Genomic DNA, 25,302 nt, shown 5'->3' on the forward strand with positions numbered 1-25,302 from the left:
TATTGAGCAAGGTACCACCTATACTATACCTGTGCATTTGGTTTTTCTTGCCTAAATGTAGAACCTTACTTTTTTCACCATTGAATTTCATTTTGTTAGATAGCACCCAATGTTCAAGTCTGCCAAGATCCTTCTGTATCTTAAGCCTATCTTCTGGAGTGTTGGCTATTCCTGCCAGCTTAGTGTTATCTACAAATTTGATGATGAGGAGGATGAGGATGAGGAGGATGATTTAATATTTTACAATATTTAAATATCATGTTTGAACAGGTGTGTGCATATGGCTGGATGGATATTTTCATATATTGGCCATATCTTCATACAATGGCTATTAATTCTGTTAATAAAAACTGATCAATTTCCCATCAGGCCCACTAATCTGTTCCTTTACTTTTTCATAGTATAGCTTGAATAGTATAGCTTGAAGACAAAAGTGTGTATTTTTCTTGGGGGGGGGGTTGTTTGTTTTGTTTTTGGAAATGTCCTTTCTGAATATAATTTCTGATGGGGTGGTGAGTTCTGGAAGTTACTAGAGATGCCCTGTCTGTCACAGCTGCTGCTGGATCTCTCCAAGGATTCTGGAGTGAAGCCATTTGTTCCAGAGTTTCAAATGTCTCATTCTTCCTTAAATAGAAAGGGAAGAGGGGCTTGTACATTTTGGCAGGGTGGGCAAAGCACCATAGTCATTGCATTATTGCCTTCAAAAGCTCCACCACTGAACTTTGCCGAAGGCTGGTGCAAAATTTGGATATGGGGTTTTGTGAATTTTTTAATTGTATTGTTTGTGCCAAATTGAAAACCATGTGATTAATCTGGAAATTAGCCTCTCACCCCTAAGGTCTTGGTCACTGTGCTTTGGTCCTTGGCTCTTGACTATCTCATTGAGCTATATATATATATACACACCTCTATTTAACTCCAGGCAGCCATACTTATCAACTCATTCCAAGAAAGACAGTGTCCACGACTGAGTGATCCACAAGAAAAAATCCAAGTTGGTGACTATCTCAAGAACTGAGAAACTGTGCAAGGTAAGGAAAGGAAAGTATAAATAGGGATTTAATAGCAAATAGGTTGGGAAAATATCCAATAGCAATCCCAAGAGAATATTTTGCTTGAGTGCCAAGGATTATTACAAGTGTATGTATATATGTGTTTGTGCGTATGCGTGTGTGCACTGTGGTTGGATTTTTTTCCCCTTCTCATCAGATGATTGGGACAATTCCCAAAGGCATCTGAAAATTGTCCAAGTACAGAGGATGTAGATATTTTTTTCATTAGCAGCTAATGCAATAAAGATTCTCAATGTGGGGTCAGAAATACGAAGATTGAAACCAATAAAGCAGTGGATTTATTGGTACTGGAATGGGATCAGAGAAATACAGTTTAACAAGTTTGATTCTTTGGGCCAAACACTGTTGCATAGTGACTTCACAGGATTCTTCACAGATAAAAGAAGACTACTTGAATGTGATAACCCATTTCTGCACTTACTGTTTATTTAATGAGAGCCAGCCTGATATAGCAGCTAAAGGTACTGGGTTAGCAACCAGGAGACTGTGAGACCTATTCCCACCTAAGCACAAAGTCAGCTGGATGACTTTGCTTCAGTCCCTCTCTTTCATCCCTAAAAAGGAAAAAAGGCAAAGATGAACCATTTCTGAAAAATGTTGCCAAAATACTTTAGGGACTAGAAGTCAAGAAGGAAAAGTTATTGATTGATAGGATTTATATCCTATATTTTTATTAATGAATGGTCCTCATAAATGTATGAAGATATATCATAGGCTGTCTTCAAACTAAAATCTACTACTTTGGATATATGAATTATATATAATTATATATAAATGATGTCCAAAGATAATTAAGAAATTATTGATGAAGATGGATGAGAACTATGAAAGAGATGCAATCAAAGTTAGGTATATTTGATATGGGTAAAGTACAGGTAGTCTTTGACTTACGACCACAATTGTGCCCAAAGTTTCTGTTGCTAAGTGAGGCAGTTGTTAAGTGGGTTTTATCCCATTTTAATGACTTTTCTTGCAACAATTGTTAAGTGTATCATGAGAGTTGTTAAATTAGTAATACGGTTGTTAAGTGAATCTGGCTTCCCTATTGACTTTGTTAATCAGAAGGTCGCAAAAGGTATCACGTGATTCCGAACACTGCAACCATCATAAATATGCCAAGTATCCAAATTTTGATCATGTGACCATGGGGATGCTGCAATGGTCGTAAGTGTGAAAAATGTTCCTACGTAACTTTTTCCAGTGCTTTATAACTTCAAACAGTCACTAAATAAATGGTTGTAAATCAAGGACTACCTGTAACAAAAAATGCCAAACATTCTTGAATGTTATGATGAATGATGATGTTATTAGGAATTCTTAGAATGAAAGCCTGCTAGTGAGTGTTGCCCACAGTATAACAAAGCAAATAAAAGGGTATTCCCAGATGTTTCAAACTACAGCCTCTATCTTCCTCAGCCAAGAGCAGGGGTAGGCAACTTTGGTTCTTTTATGACTTGTGGACTTTAACTCCCTGAATTCCTGAGCCAGCATGGCTGGCTCAGGAATTCAGGGAGTTGAAATCCACGAGTCATAAAAGAGCCAAGGGAGTTGAAATCCACGAGTCATAAAAGAGCCAAGGGAGTTGAAATCCACGAGTCATAAAAGAGCCAAGGTTGCCTACCCCTGGCCAAGAGTAAGAAAGGCTGCCAAGGCTATGAATCTGGTAAAACCAAATTAATCCAAGATATTCTGATATGAACTGTGTGGGAAATTGAGATGTTGGGCAATTTTGGCTCTTTTTATGCAATTTGTTTGAAATTGAGAAATTAAGCTGAGACTACTAAAACAAAATCCAGACCATCACAAGATGGCAACAGAGGGTTGTACATCTTTCTGCTGCCATCTAGTAGTCATCTGGGTCAGTACAGTCCAAATCAAGTAATTCAATTATGGAGCAACAGTCATCAATCAGAGACCCTCAAAATTCTCCCACCATGAATTTTGGCTTTGTCCATTTTGAAGAACATTCCACGCAAATCATGGGGCAGCCTTCTGTCAGTCCCCACAACAGAAGAATGGATGGAAAAAGTGATGGAACTAGCAGAGATGGCGAAATAGACTGTTTTAATTAGATAAAAAGAACAGATTCATTTTTATTTCTATTGGACTTTGTGCTTGAGACAGAAAAAACCCTAAATCTTGACTTTGGGTTTTGCTGATTAATCTAGTTGTAATAGAATTGACTAATACTTGTTAAACTAGTAAAGCAAAAAGTAGAGATTGCAAGTCTATTTTGTACTTTGCTGAAAAAAGTTGGAACTCAATGCTTTTTTTTTTCTTTCCCCCTTTATCTTATACCTCTCTTTTCCTTTTCTTTCCCTTTCCTATTTGCCTATTATTTTGCTTTTCTTTTGTATTGTATATCTGATAAATTCCAGTCTGGGATTATTATTATTATTAGTAGTAGTAGTAATAATAATAATAATAATAATAATAATAATAATAATAATAATAATAATAAAGTTGGAAGGGATCTTGGAGGTCATCTAGTCCAACCCCCTGCTCAGGCAGGAAACCGTATACCATTTCAGACAAATTGCTGTCCAATCTCTTCTTAAAAACGTCCTGCTTCTGGAGGCATGTTGTTCCACTGATTAATTGTTCTAACTATCAGAAAATTTCTCTTTAGTTCTAGGTTGCTTTTCTCTTTGGTTAGTTTCCATCTGTTGTTTCTTGTCCTGCCTTCAGGTGCTTTGGAGAATAGCTTGACTCCCTCTTCTTTGTGGCAGCCCTGAAATATTGGAACACTGCTATCATGTGACCTCTCGTCCTTCTCTTCATTAAGCTTCTTCTTTATATTAAACTTCTGCTTCTTTATATGCATTTCTGTTTCTTGTATTTTATCTGGAGATCACCTAGAACTGAGAAACCTGGTCTGATTTTTTTCTAAAAGTCTTACTGGTGTTCCAGGGAAGACACATTCCATCTATTTTTATAGAAGGTTTTGGTCTTCTACTGTGACTTGTTGAAAGAAAAATATTCAGAATCCAGTCCAAGCCGGAAATAAACAAAATGGAGACTGCTTTAGAAAGAAGTTTGTAGTTTATTGAACAGCAGAGACAGACAGAAATGTGGCTCTGGGAAAGCTGACCACATGTATTTGGGAGTGGTGGATTTTTATACCTTCTTGGGATTTTGTGTTTGAGGTTCTTTCCTGTTTCTGTGGCATGAACTTTGACCTGATCTTTTGAGCATATCCTTTTGGTATTCTGATGGTGTTGGGTTAAATCCTATTATGTCCTAAAGGTCATGTCTTTAGAGTTTGGGTGGGGTATGTAGATTTTAGTGGTCTTTGTCTTTCTAATCACATCAGCTCCAAGCTTCCTGGCCCTAGTCTTCCTGAATGAATCACCAAATCTGCATTTCTACAGAGCTGGTTCCTGCTTGGGACAGGGAGTTGGTTTCTGAGGGCTGGTTTTGTCTTAGATTTTCTCCCATTATTCTTTTGGGGAGATATAATATTCTGCCTTTTTAATATCCCCCAAAATATTTATTTCTTGGGGGGGTGCTGTCCTTCCACAGACTCACTGTGCTTTCTAGCTATTTCTTGCATTTTTTCCCTTCCCCCACCCTACAGAAAATCTTAAGAAATAAGAGACAGAACAGCTGCTTTCCTTAGTCTCTTCCTTAGTAGTGACTGGGCCATGTGACTAGAGACGTTCCTAAAAAAGGCCTGTTTATTTCGTTTCTAGATGGAGGACCCTGTGCAACTGAAAGAAGAAGGGAATAAGTTCTTTCAAGGCAATGATTACGACAATGCTATTAAAAGCTATTCCGGAGCACTTAAACTTGCTAAAGATCCATCACTCCAGGCTGTGTTATATCGAAACCGAGCAGCATGTTTTCTGAAAAAGGTAAGGGAATGTTATGGGGAGGTGAGGAAAGATTCTTCAAATACATATAAAGAGTGTCAGAAAAATCAACAATATAATGCCTCCAGGAGACAAGCCATATGATATCAAAATGGTATATCTATCCCCCAAAGGCCATTATCTCCCAAGAGAATCCAAAGGTTGCACAAACTTTTAATGGTTTGCCAAGATCTCATGAGATTTTTGACAACCTCTCATGAGAATTCACGAGATTCAAGACCTCTAACTTTTTCCACTTGATGTTGGAAATGGCAGTTTATTATTTAGCATATGATGAGAACATGACAGAAGAGAAGTAAATATATAAACACAATCCACATAATTATATAAAAATAGCACTGCTCACTAGGGATTCAGACAATTGAAATCCAACACATCTAGAGCAGACATGTCAAACACAAGGCCTGGGGGCCGGATGCGGCCCGCGAAGTGGTTTCATGTGGCCTGCAAAGCCATCCTGGAAACAGTGAGGGAACAGCCCCCATTGTCTTGGCCCCGGCCCAGGCCGGCCAGGAGCCAATGTACAATTTTGTGGTGGCCATCTATGCTGAAACGCATTCAGTCTTAGCTCCACAAGGCCGTCTAGAAACAGTGAGGAACCAGCCCCTGCTGTGTCGGCCCTGCCCCCTGGGTGCATGCTGGGGAGGTGTCACCCTTTGTGAGGAATGAAGAAATGGACCATGCCTTGGCGCTTACCCCGGTCCCACCCCTTCTGCCAGAGACCCTCAGATATGTCCCACTCCTGCCCAGGCCCCCACAAGCACCCTTGATGCAAACAATGTAGAGCTGGCCATGCCCACCCAGTAGGCCACACCCACTCCATCCATGCCCACCCAGTAGGCCGCACCCACCCTGGCCACACACTCCCAGCCCCCCGAGGGCAACCGCAATGCTGATGTGGCCCTCAGTGAAATTGAGTTTGACACCCCTGATCTAGAGGGTTAGGGTTGTGACATTTATTTGGTAATATACTTGAAAAACAGAACCATAAAACTGTAAGATATCTTAGATGCCATTTAGACCATGTCCTATTATATAATGTTTTTATGTCAGCCCTTCAAGGTAAACAGGGTATTTGAAAAACCATATTTTCCTGGTTATATCTACCCAACCCTTCACAGCAGGGAGGCAAGGAATGTTACAGATCCCCTCTCTTAAAGGTCCAGAAATAGAAGGGTCTTCTCTGTGGCAGCAGAGATGAAGAAATAAAAAGAATAGAGAAGGAGAGAATTTGGTTCATGTCAAACTAGAATGAACATCCCATGAGCAACCTTCTTAATCACTAATAAAAATTTCTTTTTTTTGAAAAAAAAAATAGGAGAAATATGCCCAAGTGACGTCAGATGCAACTAAAGGTAAGTTAAACTATGGCTAAAATATTTTAGATGCTTCATTACAAATATTGTACTGTACTTGGATAGGAAAAAAATGTAACAAATGGGATAGAAATAGATGGAACAAGAAGAGAAGACAGATGCAACTCTTCTCTTGGTCAATGTGGCTGCTGTCAGGTATCATTATTGTCATTATTTTCTTTCTAGCTATTGACATCAACCCTTCTGATATTAAGGCTTTATACCGACGTAGCCAGGCTCTGGAGAAGCTGGGAAAGTTGGATCAGGCCTTCAAAGATGTCCAGAGATGTGCCACCATTGAACCTCGGAACCAAAGTTTTCAGGAGGCCCTTCGACGTCTGGGCACAAACATCCAGGAGAAGGTAAATGATTGGCAGGCTTGACACACTGATCAGCCAACTGGTCAGACCATTTCTCTCTTGTGTTGGAGGTGGATATGTTCTATATGTGCATGTGATCACCTGGATCATGATCATATGATTGCAAAGCACTGTGATGGCTGGAAATTCAAATTGTAAGGACCACTCATTCAGCACTATTGCAAGTGGGAATGGTTGCTGAACAAGGGTTCATTAAACAAAGACCATCTATATCCCAGTCAGGGTTAATAGGGCAAACTATCATATATAAACAGTTAGCAACTTCCTTCTCCCATCCACTGGTGATGTTACCTAGCCCAGGGATGAAAAATCTGCAAAAGAAAAAGCAAACTCAGAGATTACCAAGAACCCAATAAAAATTAAATAATAATCTCTGTTCTTTCCTTCATCTTTGACATAGTTACGTTTTCAGTTTTCCACTGATGCCAGAGTGCAGCAAATGTTTGAAATCCTCCTGGATGAAAAGAGTGAGAAAGAGAAGCGAGAGAAGGTGAGATTCTTTAATGTGAACTGTTTCTTGTTCTTCATTTGACTAAGAAAATGCCATTTTCCATTCTCCTGCTAATTGGCTGGTGGGAAAGGCCTGGTTGGCTTACATTGTTCTCTGCCTCTACTCAGCAATCTAAGGCAACAAGAGTGAACAAAATCACATTGTGTACACAATAAAGAGGATGACCTTGACAGAAATAGTTCAGATCAAACCAGCAAGGCAAAAAACATGGCTTAGCCCAAGTCAGAAGGGCATGTGAAAACATTCAGATGGACACCTCTCTAATTCACAGAAGTATAAGAGGAGGAGGAGCCACAGTAGTGTTAGACTTGCAAGATTCTGTTACTACAGCAAATCTTAATAAAAGTATTTTAATTTTGTGGTAAAGCTGATTTCTTAATCTTGTCTATATTGGTTGTAGCCAGCTTCAAAACAGTTTACAGAAACTGAGGAATGGAAGCAGAGAAATTCAATTCATGCAGAAACATGAAAGCCATTGGATGACTTGGGCATATAAGTCTTTTTCACACACACATACTCATACTTATACTTATATAATTATTATGCACTTCAGATTGGAGGAAGTGTTATATCCACTTGAGCTCCAATCTAAGCATTCATTCTATAATATGAAACAGTGATGGGTATCTGAATTTATGGTCCTTTTGTTCTTTGGCTGTCTTTTTAAAATCAGGCTGCAAACAACCTCATTGTTCTTGGCCGAGAAGAAGCAGGAGCAGAGAGGATATTCCAAAACAATGGCTTGAATTTGCTTTTGAAGTTAATAGAAACTAAAAATCCTGAGCTGATCCTGGCAGCAACAAGGACCCTTTCAGGGATGTGCACAAGACACATGGCGCGGGTAAGAAAGAAGCATGTCTTGAAATCTGTTTGTTGCATGAATAGCTTCAGGTCAGCAGGAAGAAGACAAAGAAAAAAAATGTTGCAGAGCACCTTTGGTGTTATGCACACCATTTTGACTTTTTAAAACCCTTATAGATGCCCCCAAGTCTCCCAGAAACATTATAGAGAATGTATCCACAAAATAAAACTTGTTCCCTCTGCATAATATGTGACCAAAAAATCAGGTGGGATAGCACCTTTTCTAACTAGCTAATTTAATTAATAGGCATCAGCTTTCATGATTTGCCTTTTATTGAAAGGTGTTATTAGCTACCATGATCCTTCTGATTATTTTGCCACCATAAACTAGCACATTGTATGAGAGATTCCATAATGGTGTATGTGTATATCTCTGTGGTGCAAAACTCATCCAGTTCAATGTGGCATATGCATGATAACTGAAGGAGGGATACTCAGACAACTATGTTGTGTTCCTTACTTGGATAGGCCACTGCAATATTGCACATGCTGGGAATCAACAAAATCTGCTTATGGATGTCCATAGATCATGAAGAGATCTCATTGGCGGTCTCCAACCTGTTGCAGGCCATAATTGACTCTTTAACTGGAGAAGGCAAGAAGGAAGAACATGGGAAGGAGGATGCCCTGGTACTGGGTAACTATCATTGGAGAAGCCTACCAGCTTTGTTAAGAATTGTGGTGCATCATAGGTGATTTTAAAATCCCTAGTTTAGCAGGAAAAAATATAGGGGGACTGTGAGTTGTATACTCTTGGAAGCAAAGTTGGGGGCCAAAGCCTGATGTAGTTAGGGGCAGGGAAAAAATGATCTGTACAGATCTATCTATCTATCTATCTATCTATCTATCTATCTATCTATCTATCTATCTATCTATCTATCTATCTATCTATCATAATAATAATAATAATAATGTTGGAAGGGACCTTGAAGGTCATCTAATCCAACCCCCTGCTCAGGCAGAAAACTCTACCATTTCAGACAAATGGTGTCCAGTCTCTTCTTAAAAACTTCCAGTGTTGGAGCATTCACAGCTTCTAGAGGCAGGTCGTTCCACTGATTAATTGTTCTAACTATCAGGAAATTTCTCCTTAGTTCTAGGTTGCTTCTCACCTTGATTAGGTTCCATCCATTGCTTCTTGTCCTGCCTTCAGCTGTTTTGGAGGCTAGCTTGACTCCCTCTTCTTTGTGGCAGCCCCTGAGATATTGGAATACTGCTATCATGTCACCCCTCATCCTTCTCTTCATTAAACTAGACATACCCAGTTCCAGCAATTGTTCCTTATATGTTTTAACCTATCTATCTATCTATCTATCTATCTATCTATCTATCTATCTATCTATCTATCTATCTATCTATCTATCTATCTATTATCTATCTATCTATCTATCTATCTATCTATCTATCTATCTTTCAACTATCTATTTATCTTTCTATCATCTATCAATCAAATTTAGATATTGCCCATCTCACACTCAGAGTGACTCTGGGCACTTTGCAGATAAGAGCATAAAAACCATATTAAAATTCAATACATCAGTAAAATGAGACCCAGGTAAGAATACAGTATAACTTAAAAGTTAAAAGATGGAGGGAACATCTTCTAGTTGCTAAATACCCGCTTTTTTCTCATCCCTAGCACTGGCAGAAAGGATTTTGTCTGGACCTCCTCCTTACTGATTTTATCGCTTGAGTGGAGGTCGCAGCATTTTGCTTGCTCTATTCTGGCTCCAGAGGCCATATCTGGCTGTTGCCACCATGAAGGTAGAAAGGGACTTGCTACCAACATTGCTCTGTTGCTCTGCTGCACTAGTCAAGGAGCAAATTCTTAATTGCTCCCTCCTATCACCCTGCAATGTTGGATGCACAAGAGTTGCTATGGATAGATAGATAGATAGATAGATAGATAGATAGATAGATAGATAGATAGATAGATAGATAGACAGACAGACAGACAGACAGACAGACAGACAGACATACAGACTGATAGACCCTCCATGTCTGCAACTGTCAGTCTGTACTAGACACAGATTTAGCCCTCTCGAGAATGCTAGACTCTGTTCAGAAACAATGTCCAATGTAAATTTAGCTCTGAAAAATGCTAGTAGTAGCCAAACTGGTATGTCACATAATACCATGCCTACTGGTATTATGATACTATGACTATCATAGTTTCTCCCAAGAATTCTAAAAACTGTAATCTTGTGAATGTAGGTCATAATCATTGGAGGTCATTACCCTCAGAGTTATTACAGTTTTCTTCAGGATTTATCAGTTTCTTCTAAAATAAATGTTGTGTATTTGAATAGTTTTACTAGTGGACATATGAAAATCACAAGCTCACCGAGAAGTCTTCTTCCTCTGGTTTTCTCTTTTTCTTCTTTCTTTTCTTCTTCTCACAAGTTGGCACAAAAGGACTAGGGTATTTATCAAGTATTAGTCTCCTTATTTATAACATATTTTCTAACTAGTGCAACAACTTCCTTTCTATATAATTCTTAATTGCTCCTTCACTGCCCCTTCACAAAATGGCTATAGGAACAGTTTGTGGCTCCAGTAAATGAAAAATAAACTGTTTTTTATTATTGCATGTGGAAACTGCTCTGATTCACCATTAATGGTTATGCAACTGGCTATTTGAAAATCATGGAAAATCATGTATCTAAAATAAGCAAGCTGGCACCTGTAGATGGTTACCACCATAGAAATTCTAATTTAAATAATTTTGATTGATCCTGATTTCTTCTTTTTTACAGACACAAAAAAAGATATAAAGGCAATCATTGCCCATCTTTTAGATATGCTTCCCAGTAAAAAGGTATCCGGTCAGGGCCGGGACAGGGCTCTCAATTTACTCAACAAAAATGTGCCAAGACGGGATCTGAGAATCCATGACAATAGTCGCACTATATTTGTAATTGATAATGGTAAGCAATGCCTAGATGCAATTTCTCTCTTGTGTAGAGTTATGGCTCACAGACCTTCAAAAAATTTTGCCAAGCTAATTTTTAGTATAAAAAAGAACATTATTAAATGCATAACTGGAAATGTACTGTAGTTACACTACTCCATATTGATTCATTTTAAATGAAAATGAAATGAAATCAGATTAAGCTTTTGCCCTGGTCCCACCTTCTCCCAAAGATCCTGGCTTTCAGCCCAGAAGAGGTTGTGCATCCTTAGCCTAAGTGAAACCTGAAGTTCAATTTGCTTGATTTTCCCTGCTCTTGGCTGAAGATAGAGCCATTTGTGGCTCAAAGGAGGTCACTTTGCATTACACCCCTTAGCTGTCTAATTTCATTTGCCAATTGCGCCAAACTCAGCATTCTATGAGCCATCATGCTGTAGTGGTTAGAATGCAGTACTCCAGGCTGACTCTGTTTATTGACAGGCTCAAGGTTGACACAGCCTTCCATCCTTCCGAAGTTGGTAAAATGCAGACCCAGATTGTTGGGGGCAATATACTGACTCTGTAAACTGCTTAGAGAGGGCTGTAAAGCACTATGAAGCAGTATATAAGTCTAATTACTATTGCTATTGCAGTAAAGGCAAAAGATTCCGCCAATCCTTCTGATGCTATTTGCAGATCAGAAACAAAGGCATGAAAAGATTTTCTGTCTATGTCTTACTTTATTTGATTTATGTATTATCCACCTATTATTTTTTGTAAACAACTCAAGGCAATAAATTTACTTAATGTTCCTTCCCTCTCCCAAACAATCATGTGAGGTGAGTTAATCTAAGTGACTGGCCCAAGGTCACCCAGCTGGCTTTCTATAAGCTTTCTACAGCTTTCTACATATAATCCTAAATCCAGAATTTTACAAACATTAGGATCCTAGCAAATCAAGTAATTCCTCCTGTTAACTTCTTTCACCTTTCAATGATGGAGAGTAACTCTCACAATCTTCCATCAGCCAGGCCAGTCATCAAGAACAGTGGGAATAATTGGTCAACACCACTGGAGATTCAACACTGAAAAAGGTTGAGTTAGATATTTTCTGAACATGATGCAATTCTGTTTTGGACTAGGATCTCCAATGCTCTAACATGTATAGGTGAAATAAATTTTAAAATAAAATAAATTTAAAAGTGAAACACTAAGATTTATGAGATATCATGTAAGACAAGGGCTCTTGGAATAGTTTCTACTCCATTGTCCTGTTTCAGACAGAAAACAAAATGGATGCTTATGAAAAGATAATAAACAGGGCAGAAAGGCAAAATCCTTTTTCCATTATTGTTCCTCAACAAACAGTATATTACCTCTGAAAATGGAAGCTCTACTATCAATCATTATAGATTTTCCATCCACATAGAGTTTGATGGCTGTCTAAGTAGTTTTATGACTCACTTTTTATAAGAAAATCCTTATTTCACAATATTTTTCTCCAAAATGATTCATCCATAAGATGTTTTGTTGTCTTGCAGATGCATCCTTAGAAGAAAGGTGCAAACTTCAATTTTATATACAGTGTGACTCTAGCTTTCAATTTACCCCAATTTATTTCAGACTACAAATCTAGCAGATTGACTTTTTGCAGTTTTAAGTTAAACTGATTCTGTGCCCTTTCTATCTTCTTCTACTTCCCTATCATCGTTTCATTTCCCCAGGTTTGAAAAAGATTTTGAAAGTTGCTGGCCAGATTCCAGAGATGTCCGACTGTCTCCCTCTAACAGAAAATACACAGCTTACAGCTTCAGTTCTTCTGAACAAATTGTATGATGACCTGAGATGTGACCCAGAAAGAGAAAACTTCAGACTGATCTGTGAAGAGTACATTAAGTGAGTCCAACAGATTACGGTCCTTGAAACATTTACCAAAAGCAAGAGAAACATAATTCAGCAATCCAATGGAAGTATCCAAAACTTCATGGAGGTAGACTATTAGTGGGATATGTCCTGTTGATTGGTCTCAGTGAAACCTAATTTCATCTCTGTGAGTTGTTTGAACCTCTTTTTTCCAGATTGCACAAAACTAAAGGGCTAATTGTCTCTTTCCAAAATAAATCCATCTGCTTTTTGCTATTGGTGTGTCAAGTACAGGAAATCAGGAGCCCAGGCAATTCAAATAAACATAGGTTTATTGCATGCTAATTTTCTCTACAAGAATCTGAACTACTAACGACTAAAACAAATTGGCGGTAGATACAAGTCAACGGAATTCAAGGTGGGCTAGGCTTCGATCTCTTGTAGGTTGAAAGAGATTTGAGACTGATGACATGTTTGATCCCTCCCTGGTCATGGCTCAGCCTGGTCATCTCCTACATGGTGTTTTAAAATACTCTTTTTCATGTCTCAACCTCAGCTTCTCTTATATTGTCACTGGGTAGATTATGAATTTGTAGGTCATCCAGGGCCATTTCTGATGAGATGGGTGGCACATACATTTAATAAATAGCAATAGCACTTTGATATTCATATTAACCCATAGTGCTTTACAGCACTCTTCGGGCAGTTTACAGTGTCAGCATATTGCCCCCAACAATTTGGGTCTTTATTTTACCGACCTTGGAAGGATGAAAGGTTGAGTCAAGCTTCAGCCCTGTCAGGATCAAACTCCCTGCTGTGGGCAGAGTATGCCTGCAGTACTCCATTCTAACCACTGCGCCACCAGGCTCCAATAATAAATAAATGTAATCAGTTAATAATTTCAATCTCTGATTAGAAATTAATGCATTTTCACTATACATCTGAGGCACTACTGACGAAACTGTCATGGTGGAGCATTTCTGATAACTCAAATGAGAAGGAAAATTTTTCTGTACAGATAATCCTCACTTACAACTGTAATTGAGCTTGGAATTACTGTCGTATATCATGGCAATGGTTAAGAGACTCATCTCACAATCATTCCCAATTTTATGACCTTTTTGCAGCAGTTGTTAAACAAAGCTATTTTCCCCAAAGGGTGTTTTTGACAGAAACTGGTAATAAATGATGAAAACCGACAAAAAGTAACAAAAATTGCACTCACATGGCCACGGGATGCTGCAAATGGCTGTAAATGCGAGCCAGTTGCCAAGGGCCCAAAATGCAATTAGGTGGACACAAGAGAGTAGCCATTGGAACTTTGAAACTGGTCATAAGTAGCTCTGGGGAGGTCTGTCAGAACTGTGAACAGTTGCTAAGTGACCAGTCACTAAGCGAGAACTACCATATTGGATTCCCTTAATCTTTAAATCTTTTTTTTTTCTTTTTTACCTTGGAAAGAAAAATTGTGGGTTTTTTTCTGGAGAGTTCTAATGATTTCTGAGTATCCTTAAGAGACAAGAGGAGAAAGCTGCAGCTGGTGCAACTGTCAGACAAGAGACATCTCAGTGTCTTATCACAGAAGGAATGGGGATAGGGAAAGTATCTTAGAAAGGACCTGCTCTAGATCCCTGGAAAGTAAAGGAAAACATACAAAACCTTACGTTACTGTAGTTTATAGTAGAGGAACAATGAATAGGTAGCTAGGAATAATTCAGAGAGAAGAAAAGGAATATGCTCGATATCAATGTGGTATCACATCTTCTACTCTGCCGAACCAAAGGACAAATATTATGCCTACCATCAGCTAACCTTAACTATTATTCTCTTTCTTTCATGTGTTTTTTCCTGCCTCCAGGAGTAAAATTGACCCCAAGGATATGGACAAGACTTTACATGCCATCCAGACAGTGTCTGGAGTTCTACAAGGACCTTTTGATTTGGGAAACAAACTGTTGAGCATGAACGGTGTCATGGAGATGATGGTGGCGATTTGTGGCTCAGAGAGGGAGATTGATCAGCTAATAGCTGTGGAAGCTCTCATCCATGCTTCAACCAAACTTAGTCGGGCCACGTTCATCATCACCAATGGAATCACCCTACTGAAGGAAATTTACAAAAAGACTCTGAATGAAAAGATCAAGATCAGAGCTTTAGTGGTTAGTTCTCTTAGATCTTTATCCTAATCTGTTTGATGATAGTCTTCTGAATCAGGCAAGGAACTCTGCTCATTTATTTATGGAAACTTCATAATGAAGTTATAATTAAGGTAAAATCTATGTTTCTAACCTGTGGCACTAATGACAAGCAGGGAGCAATTGTTGTAAGTCTTAATCAAAAATTCGCTCCATCACAGTTCTCATCCTTAAGATAAGACCAGATTAATTTATCAGTTAATCTGGACTAGACAGAACTGTAGTCTTGAATCAATTGCATTGGGTGATAGTAGCTTCCCAAATTTCTGATAGGGAGAAATATTTCTCAGACTTATTACCTCAAAGATTCAGTATTTACATTGCCAAAGGCAAAACTGAGACTTCAGAGTTCCTAGTGTTGTCTGAGCTTAGTTGCTTGCCTTCAGACATTTCTTGGTTGTTTGCTTGCAAAAGAATGGTGTTAAATAAAAGAGACTTTTATGGTCTCACCCAAAAGTATTTCCTTAGTTTTTCTTTTTTCAGAGTTTCAGAATCACTCTTGCTCTTTTAGCATGGATCTTTTTAATCTCCTAGATAAGCAAGATAATGGAAGTCACCCAGAGTTGGTGCAGAAACAGAACAAATCTATTTGGGGACTTAAAAGATAATAAGCTTATCTCAGCTAAAGACTTACATCCAGGCCTAAATCTTTCAGCCCAAGAGGCTTTAAACTTGTTGGTGCCCTTCTATCATTCAAAAAACAGAGATGCTCTTCAGTTAAACTGATTACAGTGGACATATCTGTGAAGTTTTCTTATTAGCAAGAAAATGAATTGTCATTGCCTTGTGCCAGGATTTTTTTTTCCAACTTCCCAGACTAGCTACAATCCTGTAATTAAAATAATTTTTTCACTGGAGTCTGATAAATGGATATTCAATCTTTCTTTTAATTTTTTTCCCCAGGGGCTTTGTAAGCTGGGTTCTGCTGGAGGAACCGACTATGGTCTGAGACAATTTGCAGAGGGATCCACTGAAAAGCTAGCAAAACAATGCCGCAAGTGAGTGGGAGGTCTATTTTGGGAGCTGAGGTCATAGGGAGATAGTTGACTCCCATGCCTCTCTTTCTTCCCTATCTTTTCAGCCACAGCCTCCTGCCTTATAAGGTCTGGTAGAGAAACATCTCATTCATCTTGCAGCAACTATCAGCTTGCTATTTAAAAAGAGAGGAAATACTGCAGCCATAGAGCTAGAGTGACTAATCTTGGTGACAATGTTTTACTCCTTATCTACAAGCAGCATGATTTAATACCTAGCTCTTAGGGAGCAACTGTAAAGGAATGTCCATACTGGTATCTGCCCATACTTCTGTCCATACTTCAGAGCTTCCAGAATGCACTTGATTGGTCACAGAATGGGCAAAATCAAAGAAGCAAAAATTACACTAGCCCTCGACTTACAATCATTTATTTAGTGGTCAAGTTACAACAGCACTGAAAAAAGTGAATTATGGCCATTTTCATGCTTACAACCATTGGAGCATCCTCATGATTACATGATCCAAATTCAGAAGCTTGGCAATTGTATTTATGATGGTTGCAGTGCCTGATGTCATGTGATCACCTTCTGCAACCTTCTGTCAATGGAGAAGCCAGACTCACTTAACAACCGTGTTACTAACTTAACTGCAGTGATTCACTTAACAACTGTAGCAAGAAAGGTTGTAAAATGGGTCAAAAGTTTTCACTTAACAGCTGTCTTGCTTAACAATGGAAAGTTTGAGCTTAACTGTGGTCATAAATCGAGGACTACCTGTATACAGATTTCAATAAAATATATTTAGTCATACTGCGGGGTAAATACAGAATCTTGGGAATTTTAAGAATTTTCCATTCTTGTTTACAGTGCTCCTTATGGTAGAGTGCCTCTGAATGATTTAAAATACTTTTTCTTTAGTTTTTCCCATCTAGCCTGAATGATTGTTTATGAGATATGGTGCCGAGAGACTTCTCCCTCCTTCCCTTCCTCCCTCTCGTTTGTTTGTTCATTCCAATCCTTTACCAAACTCTGGGCAGCTCGCAACTAAGACATAAAACCATATCTCATGTATCATAAAATATTAAACCAAAAAACTGGCACCATGACTAAAACGTAGCTCACCCTTGGGGGGAAACCAGGTTCTGAGTGCTTTTCAGAAAGTTAAAAGAATAAGGATGTGCCAAACTTTAAGGGGAAAGATATTCCATAGGGCAGGAACTGCCATTGAAAAGGCATGCTTCCTAAGACCCATAAGATGGCAGCATTTAAGGGAAGGGACCACCTTGTCTGATCTGATAGGACAGGCAAATGTCCATAGGGAGAAACAGTCTCTTGATTATTTATCCCTCCTCACTTTTCCAGTCCTTTTCCAGCCACTTCATATAATGTTACATTAAATAAGAATTATGCTGATCCACAGGACTCTTCTTAAATTTTTATACTGAAGGGCCAGACAGGCTGGAAGGAAATCCCCAATTCTTGGGCAAGCAGTTTCTTTCTCACCAAAACCTCTGTACTGCAAGAGGCGTTATAACTGTCTTGTTCATTCAGATGGCTATGCAATCCCAACATTGACACCCGTACTCGAAAGTGGGCAGTGGAAGGTCTTGCTTACTTGACTTTGGATGCCGATGTGAAGGATGATTTCGTACAAGACGAGCCAGCCATGCAAGCCATGTTCGAATTAGCCAAGGTAGGAAATCTAGAGCCTGGTTTGCTACAAATCCCTGTTCCTTAGGCCTCGGGGAGGCTATTCTCATACATCAGGGTTGCCACATGGGGAGAGCACTAACATTTGAAATGACTGGTGGTATATAGTAACTTGGAATTTCTTCATTTGGCTGTATGCAGACAAGCGACAAGACTGTCCTTTACTCGGTGGCCAGCCTCTTGGTGAACTGCACCAACAGCTATGATGTCAAAGAACTTGTCCCTGAACTTGTACAGCTGGCCAAGTTTTCTAAGCAACACGTACCTGAGGAACATCCCAAGGTAGGCATTATCATTCTTCTAAGGATCACCAATTTGTCTTGATACTCAAGACGACTCCATCATTATCAGGCAAATCTCATTTTTCTTTTCTCCCCGTAGGACAAAAAAGACTTCGTTAGAAATCGAGTTAAGCGTCTGATCAAAGCTGGAGTCATCTCTACCTTGGTCTGCATGGTGAAGGCAGACACTGCTATTTTGACAGATCAGACCAAAGAACTTTTAGCTAGGTAATTCTATCTGCCACAAAGAAGAGAGGGTCAACCTGTTATCCAAAGTACCTGAAGGCAGGACAAGAAGCAATGGATGGAAATTAATCAAGGAAAGAACAAACCTAGAACTAAGGAGAAATTTCATGACAGTTAGAACAATTAATCAGTGGAACAGCATGACTCCAGAAATTGCGGGTGCTCCAACACTGGAGGTTTTAAAGAAGAGATTGGACAGCCATTTGTCCAGTTTGATATAGAGCAGTGGTTCTCAACCTTTTTAATGCCGCGACCCCCAACCGGTCGTAAGTCGAGGACTACTCAACTGGTCGTAAATCAAGGACTACTCAACTGGTGCAGCACCGTTTGCAGACTGGGACTTTTGGCGGGCTCAGCAGGGCAGAGACAGCCTGGACAATTCCTATTGGCTTTTGAAAGCCAATAGAATTAAACTCTATTCAAGAGAGTCTATTCTATTGGCTTTCGAAAGCCAATAGAATAAAAGGGAGTAGCCCAGCTAAGGAAAAGGGGGAAAAATGGCGGACTGCGTTGTTTGGCGACCCCCGTGAAATGGTCATTCGAACCCAAATGGGGTCCCGACCCACAGGTTGAGAACCACTGATATAGAGTTTCCTGCTTGAGCAGGGGATTGGACTATAAGACCTCCAGGTTCCCTTCCAATTCTGTTCTTCTGTTATTCTCTCACTCTATGTCAGTGTTTCTCAACCTTGACAATTTTAAGGCATGTGGACTTCAACTCCCAGAATTCCACAGCCAGCAATGCTGGCTGTGGAATTCTGGGAGTTGAAGTCCACATGCCTTAAAATTGTCAAGGTTGAGAAACACTGCTCTATGTGATCCTTCCTACTTGAAATGTAATCCTGACTGCTGTGTCACATTGTTTATTACAATATTCTATTAAAAAAACAGTATATACTGAAAGATAAACCAGAAATATGAGCAACAATTGTAATTTAAAATGGTTCTTTCATCTCTGTTCCTTCCTGGCAGAGTTTTTCTCGCTTTGTGTGAAGACTCCAAGGATCGTGGTACCATTGTTGCTCAAGGGGGTGGAAAGGTAACTTATTCCTACAGTTTCTTCAACTTCAACAGATGGGCTAGGTTCACATGTGCATGTAACCAGGGCAAGGATCTAGTGCAGTGGTTCTCAACCTTTCTAATGCCGCGACCCCATAATACAGTTCCCCATGTTGTAATGACCCCCAACCACTTATACATCACCGGGTGCCAGGGGCGTGGCCAAAGAAAAGGGGGAAAAAATGGCGGACAGCCTTGTTTGGCGACCCCCGTGAAATGGTCGTTCGACCCCAAATGGGGTCCCGACCCACAGGTTGAGAACCACTGATCTAGTGGCTACCACATTATTGCTTGCCATTGTGGCCTGGTTCACACAAAGTGCAAAGACAATAGCCAAGTTCCTATGCCCAATTCTTACCACTACAGTAGAACATTTTTTTTCTGATGTCCAGCCCATATCCCTTTTAAAAAATTTAAATTATTGTTTTTGCCCCCTCTTCTTGAACAGCATCCCAGCTCCATCTGAGCCTGGGTCTGAGTAGTCTTAGACTCTTTATCTTGGTAGTAGTGATCCAATTTTGGGATTTATATTTGTGATTAACTCATTTGATGTCCTTTAATTTGGATATAGCTAGTGGCCCAGCAACTCTACCTCGAAGGGAAGCAATCATTAAGAGAAACATTAAGTGACAGCCCCACTTAGCAATGGCAGTTCCAGCAATCTCAGATGGTTGTTGAATCACATACAGTTGTTAAATAAGACATCGTGACCATGACTTGCTACCACTGACTTGCTAGCTTTCCTGTTGGCTTTGCTTGTAATCCAGCAGAGAATGTCGCAAATGGCAATCCCGATGCTGTGACTGACTTGCACAACACTTGCTAATCACTCAAAGCATGATCACGTGAATGTGGAGATGCTGTGATGATTGTAAGTGCAGAATTGGTCATAAATTTTTTTTTTCAAACCAGTCACTAAATGAATGGTTGTTAAGTGAAGACTACCTGTACTATCAAGGATTGAATCAAATCCCTAAAAGCAACTTGTGTCTCCCTCATAGATATAATTTTATCATAATTGGTATATTAATTATAAAAGTCTTAAAAATGTAATAGTTATTCCTTCCTTCCTTCCCTCCCTCCCTCCCTCTCTCCCTCTGCCCTTATTTCCTCCATCCCTTCAATAATTAGGATTTATTCAAACTATTTTCCTTCATTTCTATGATGCTATCACAGAAAAATATTTTTTTCCTTTTCCCTGTGCATTTGTTTTCCTTTTGTGCTATGTCTTTTTGCAAGAGCTGATACTGTAGATTGGATATAAATTATATCAATAAATTATCTTATTTCTTTCTCTTCATCTTTAGGCCCTTATACCACTGGCCTTGGAAGGCACAGATGTTGGCAAAATAAAAGCATCCCATGCCCTGGCCAAGATTGCTGCTGTTTCCAACCCTGACATAGCATTCCCTGGGGAGAGGGTGAGTAAATTCATGTGTCCTGCAACATCTTGATAAAACAGTAAAGCAATTGCGGGAACAAGCTGCATTTCGGGGATATAAATATATGAAGCTGCCTCACATTGTTTCACTACTGAACAGCTTTTCCTGTTAGGAAGTTGTCTGTGATATCCAAACAAAATCTACTTTCTTTTATTTGAATCATATTTTTCTTGTCCTGTGTTCTGAAACATCTCTGAATAATTCTCCATCTCCTATATGACAGTCTTTTGAGTATTTGAAGACAACTATAATGTCCTCTACAGCAGAGGTCCCCAACCTTTTGAGCACCACGGACTGGTTCCATGGAGAGAGGTTTTTCTGTGGACCGGAGGGGGCGTGGTTTCATGTATTGCCTGCATCACACTGATGGGGCTTTGCTTGTTTGTGTGGACCGGTTGCTGGCATGCCACAGCTCGGTACTGGTCCACAGACCGGGGATTGGGGATTCCTGCTCTTCTTTTCTCAGGGAAAATATATTCAACACTTCTAACCATTCGTCATAAGTTTTTCCTTCAAGCTAAACAGGAAAGCAAAGTTGTGAACACTAACACTATTTTTATTATAAATTCATAGAATCTTGCAGGTTTGAATGTGTTTTTCCCCTCCTCATAATCTTTGTTAAGAACTAAGGAAGGTCTTGTCTATGGTTACAATTTTAGTCAAAACTCCAATTTACTTTTTGCAAAAGTTGTTTTGGATGCAACTCTTCATTCTGTTCCTCAATGTTATTCCTTCTTCTCCTTATGCCAGGCCCCTTACCATTTAGATTCTACACTATTGTTTTCATTTTAGGTGTATGAAGTTGTGCGACCACTGGTCAGTTTGTTGAATACTGAGCGTGATGGGCTACAAAATTATGAGGCATTGTTAGGACTCACCAACTTTTCTGGAAGAAGTGACAAACTCAGGTGAGACAACGAATTGTGTTTAGATTATTTTTAACAGGCCGTTCTTATTGATTAAGAAAATTAATCCATATCTTCACAATTTTTCCTATTAACCACATTTTTTGTGATCTTTTTTTCCTCCACTATATTTTATCATACCATTTCTACTTCCATGTATTTATTGAATTGCTCTGTTGGGCAGCCCAACTCACAACAGTTAGAAACAACAATCCAATAAAAAAGGTTAAAAAACAATATACCAAAAATGATCAATAACCACTTAGATAAAAATAAACATAAGTGGCAAAGTTCATTGTGTCAAACTCAACACAGCCACAGTAAAAACTCTCCACCACTGATGGGCCCCATCCCCCCCCTAAACGTGGTGGGAGAGCCATGTCTTCAGGGCCTTACTAAAGGCCAGGAGGGTGGGGCTAATTTAAGATCTGATAGGATGATGTTCTTTTACTTAGATCCGTGTTTCTCAGCCTTGGCAACCTTAAGACATGAAGATTTCAACTCCCAGAATTCCCCAGCAATGGGTTGGGCAATTTAGGAGCTGAAGCCCACACTTCTAAAAGAGAAATACTGATTTACTGTAGATTATAAATCTCCACAAAAGTTTTGTTGTTAACTCTTATATGGTGTTTGTCACTGTATTTTTAATCACTTAATAACAAATGATCTAATGAATGCTCCAACACTGGAAGTTTTTAAGAAGAGACTGGACAACCATTTGTCTGAAATGGTAGAGTTTCTTGCCTGAGCAGGGGATTGGACTAGAAGATCTCCAAGGTCCCTTCCAACTGTTTATTATTATCGATCATCGCACAGTCAGCCAGATGTTCAGACTGGATTTGGCATTTTGTCTACCTATCGAGTCCTTACCCAGGACCTGGGATAGGCAGATGTGGATGTTTGATGGTATTACAGATATCGTCGCAGGATGGAAGCAGTTCCTAATAAGGCCGCCTTTTGCAATTGACTAATAGCGAATTTGTCAATGCCAATGGTGTTGTTGTTGTTGTTATTATTATTATTATTATTATTATTATTCAGCAGTAATTAGAATTAGAGCTCCTAAACTTTCCTGATTCCATTATAGCAGCAGAGAAACTAATTCAATATTCAGACCCTGGAAAATTAAGATTTTTCAATATTTCCTTGAAATACGTAAGAAATATCTAATATAATCAGAGAAAACTGGAATGAATGGATGAATGGCAGAGCTGGACGCCAATGCCCTGTATAAATCCTTCCTCAGTTCCAAGGAAGCAGGTGAAATAAATAAATTCAAGTTACATTGGTTGTACAAGAACCAGGTTTCTAACAGGTGGACATAAAAAAAACTTTGCATCGCTATAACAACAGCTGCAGCATTAGAGGAGGTAATACAGGATTGGTGATGCCAAAAGATCTTTTAATTGCAGTAAACTATGATTTAAAGCAAAACTTGTCTTTGAGCCAAGTTTTGCAAAGTGGAGATTAGCCTGTTCTCAGAGTCCCTATCAGTTTCATACTTTTTATTTTCAGCATCCTGATGCAGTAATTAAAATCCACATGCTTCTTTCAGACAAAAGATCATCAAAGAGAAAGCTCTACCGGACATTGAAAACTACATGTTTGAAAACCATGATCAGCTCCGACAAGCAGCCACAGAATGTATGTGCAACCTTGTAGTCAATAAAGAGGTATGCATTTCCATCTCCTGAAAATTCTGGTGAAGGGATCGCCAGTCTACAGCTTCTTCATCTAGGAATATTCAATACTACTGTATTTTATGGAGCAACAATTTAATTGATTTCCCTCCCCAACTTTCCCAGGTTCAAGATAGATTTATTGCTGAAGGAAATGACAGACTCAAGTTGATTGTCCTGTTATGTGGCGAGGATGATGACAAAGTCCAGAATGCAGCTGCAGGAGCCCTCGCAATGCTCACTGCAGCCCATAAAACACTCTGTCATAAATTAACTCAAGTGGTAAGTCTCTTCTTGCTTTTCATCCTCAGTGTCTAGGTAAAAATGCGAGGTTAAAGTTGTTTTCAAAATGCTGATTTGCTTTATGTAATTCTGTGGTCCTTTGCTAGTTACTTTTTCATGTACTGATAGTAGGGTTTCAAGAACACATATGAACACAATGGAATACCTGTGCTCCTTGAAGGAGAGGAGGCATCATTCTGCTGTTCTCCCATTTTTTCACTCCTATCCATCATCTCATAAGATCTGCAAATTGTCCCCTGCTTAAAATGCTATTACTGTGCTGGAATGGCCCAAGGCAATCCAGGAATCAAAATTTTAGGAATATTACAATATTAATATTTCATCCCTTATTTTATTTAATAGATTTTTGTCCCATCTGTATTACTTTATAAGTGACTCAAGACAGCAAATATATATTACATTTCTTATTTTCCCCATGACAACAAGTGGGTTGGGCTCAAAGTTACCCAGATGGTTTCCATGCCTAAAGTAGAACTAGAATTCACAGTCTCCTGGTTTAACTACACCAAACTCTTGTTATCTCTTATGGATTTCTGTTCTATATGGTGGTATGAATCTATCCTTCATTAGTTCCTGTTTCCTCACAAAAAGATGGTGGGATGGTGTTTTCATTTTTTTTACCTTTTAATGATAAAACTCCATTACAAGGCCAATTAAAAAAGAAAAAGTAAATTAGTAAGTAAAGCTTTTTCTTCTCTCCCACAAATAGAGAATAAGGTCATAGTAATTAATCAATAATTCATCATGAAGTTACCCTGACCTGAATACATTTAGAATCAGACACTATCCATTTCAATTAAAATCTTTTAATTAAAATTGCATACTTTATTTGTTTTTTTTTCAGCAAATATTTTGGATAGATTATGACTATAGAAAATTCTACTGGTGGCTATTGCAATACTACTTTACTTAGTTTTCTGAAAAGCAATGTTTGCCATGCTCACAATCTTTTTAATATGACTAATATCCTAAATTATTATCCTTTCCCCACTTTTGTAATAGGGCTCCATGAACAAAATTGCATGGCGTATGTGTTAATCATTCTGATTTCTTCAGACTAATAATAACTCTGATTTGTTTAGACAACCCAATGGCTGGAGATTTTGCAGAGACTCTGCCTTCACGAAAAGCAGGAGGTCCAGCACCGTGGGGTGGTGATTGTTTACAATTTAATCCACGCAGACCAAGAATTGGCAAAGAAATTGGTGGAGTGCGAGATGTTGGAAATCCTGACCATCATTGGTAAAGAAGCAGATGATCCTAAAAGACAACACATTATTAATGTGGCTCGAGAATGCCTTGTGAAGTTAATGGACTATGGGTTGATCAAACCCCTGGCTCAGCCATGAAGAAGCAAGGAAAAATAAAATGACACAAATCAGAGATAAAGGAGAAATTGGAATGAATGTGTATGGGAAAATGATCAGAAAATTAAAGCATTGTCTTCAAAGTTGCCACTTATTCTTCTTTTGCCTTCAGAAATAATCATCAAAATAATTTCTAATTAATTGCTTGGGGGGTCCCAAAATTTTGTCCTGGCTAAGAAAATTATTCTTTGAAGTGCCTGCCTAACCAATTCTTTGACAACAGGAAACCCCTAAAATCAGAGTACCTGGTATGTCAGTCAGATATGCAATGTGCTTGGTAACATCCCAGTTGGTGGATACCACTCTTCCTGGTCTGACTGAATCTACAGTGAAAA

The 25,302-nt window shown here is 38.9% G+C and overlaps 1 protein-coding gene across 1 annotated transcript; it reads left to right on the forward strand.

Moving 5' to 3' along the window:
• Positions 1-903: 903 nt before the first annotated feature.
• On the forward strand, positions 904-25,053 carry UNC45B (unc-45 myosin chaperone B). Its single transcript, XM_039334607.1, has 20 exons — positions 904-1,031; positions 4,766-4,927; positions 6,264-6,300; positions 6,487-6,662; positions 7,081-7,170; positions 7,865-8,032; positions 8,521-8,689; positions 10,809-10,979; positions 12,667-12,838; positions 14,664-14,964; positions 15,904-15,998; positions 17,527-17,668; positions 17,827-17,967; positions 18,067-18,194; positions 19,185-19,251; positions 20,579-20,692; positions 21,506-21,621; positions 23,174-23,291; positions 23,424-23,579; positions 24,683-25,053. The coding sequence occupies exons 2-20, from the start codon at positions 4,766-4,768 to the stop codon at positions 24,947-24,949; spliced, it is 2,790 nt and encodes a 929-aa protein (XP_039190541.1). The 5' UTR covers positions 904-1,031; the 3' UTR covers positions 24,950-25,053.
• Positions 25,054-25,302: the final 249 nt, after the last annotated feature.

The sequence above is a fragment of the Crotalus tigris genome, unplaced genomic scaffold, assembly GCF_016545835.1.
Source record: "Crotalus tigris isolate CLP2741 ecotype Arizona unplaced genomic scaffold, ASM1654583v1 scf7180000017632.1879674, whole genome shotgun sequence".
NCBI lineage: Eukaryota > Metazoa > Chordata > Lepidosauria > Squamata > Viperidae > Crotalus > Crotalus tigris.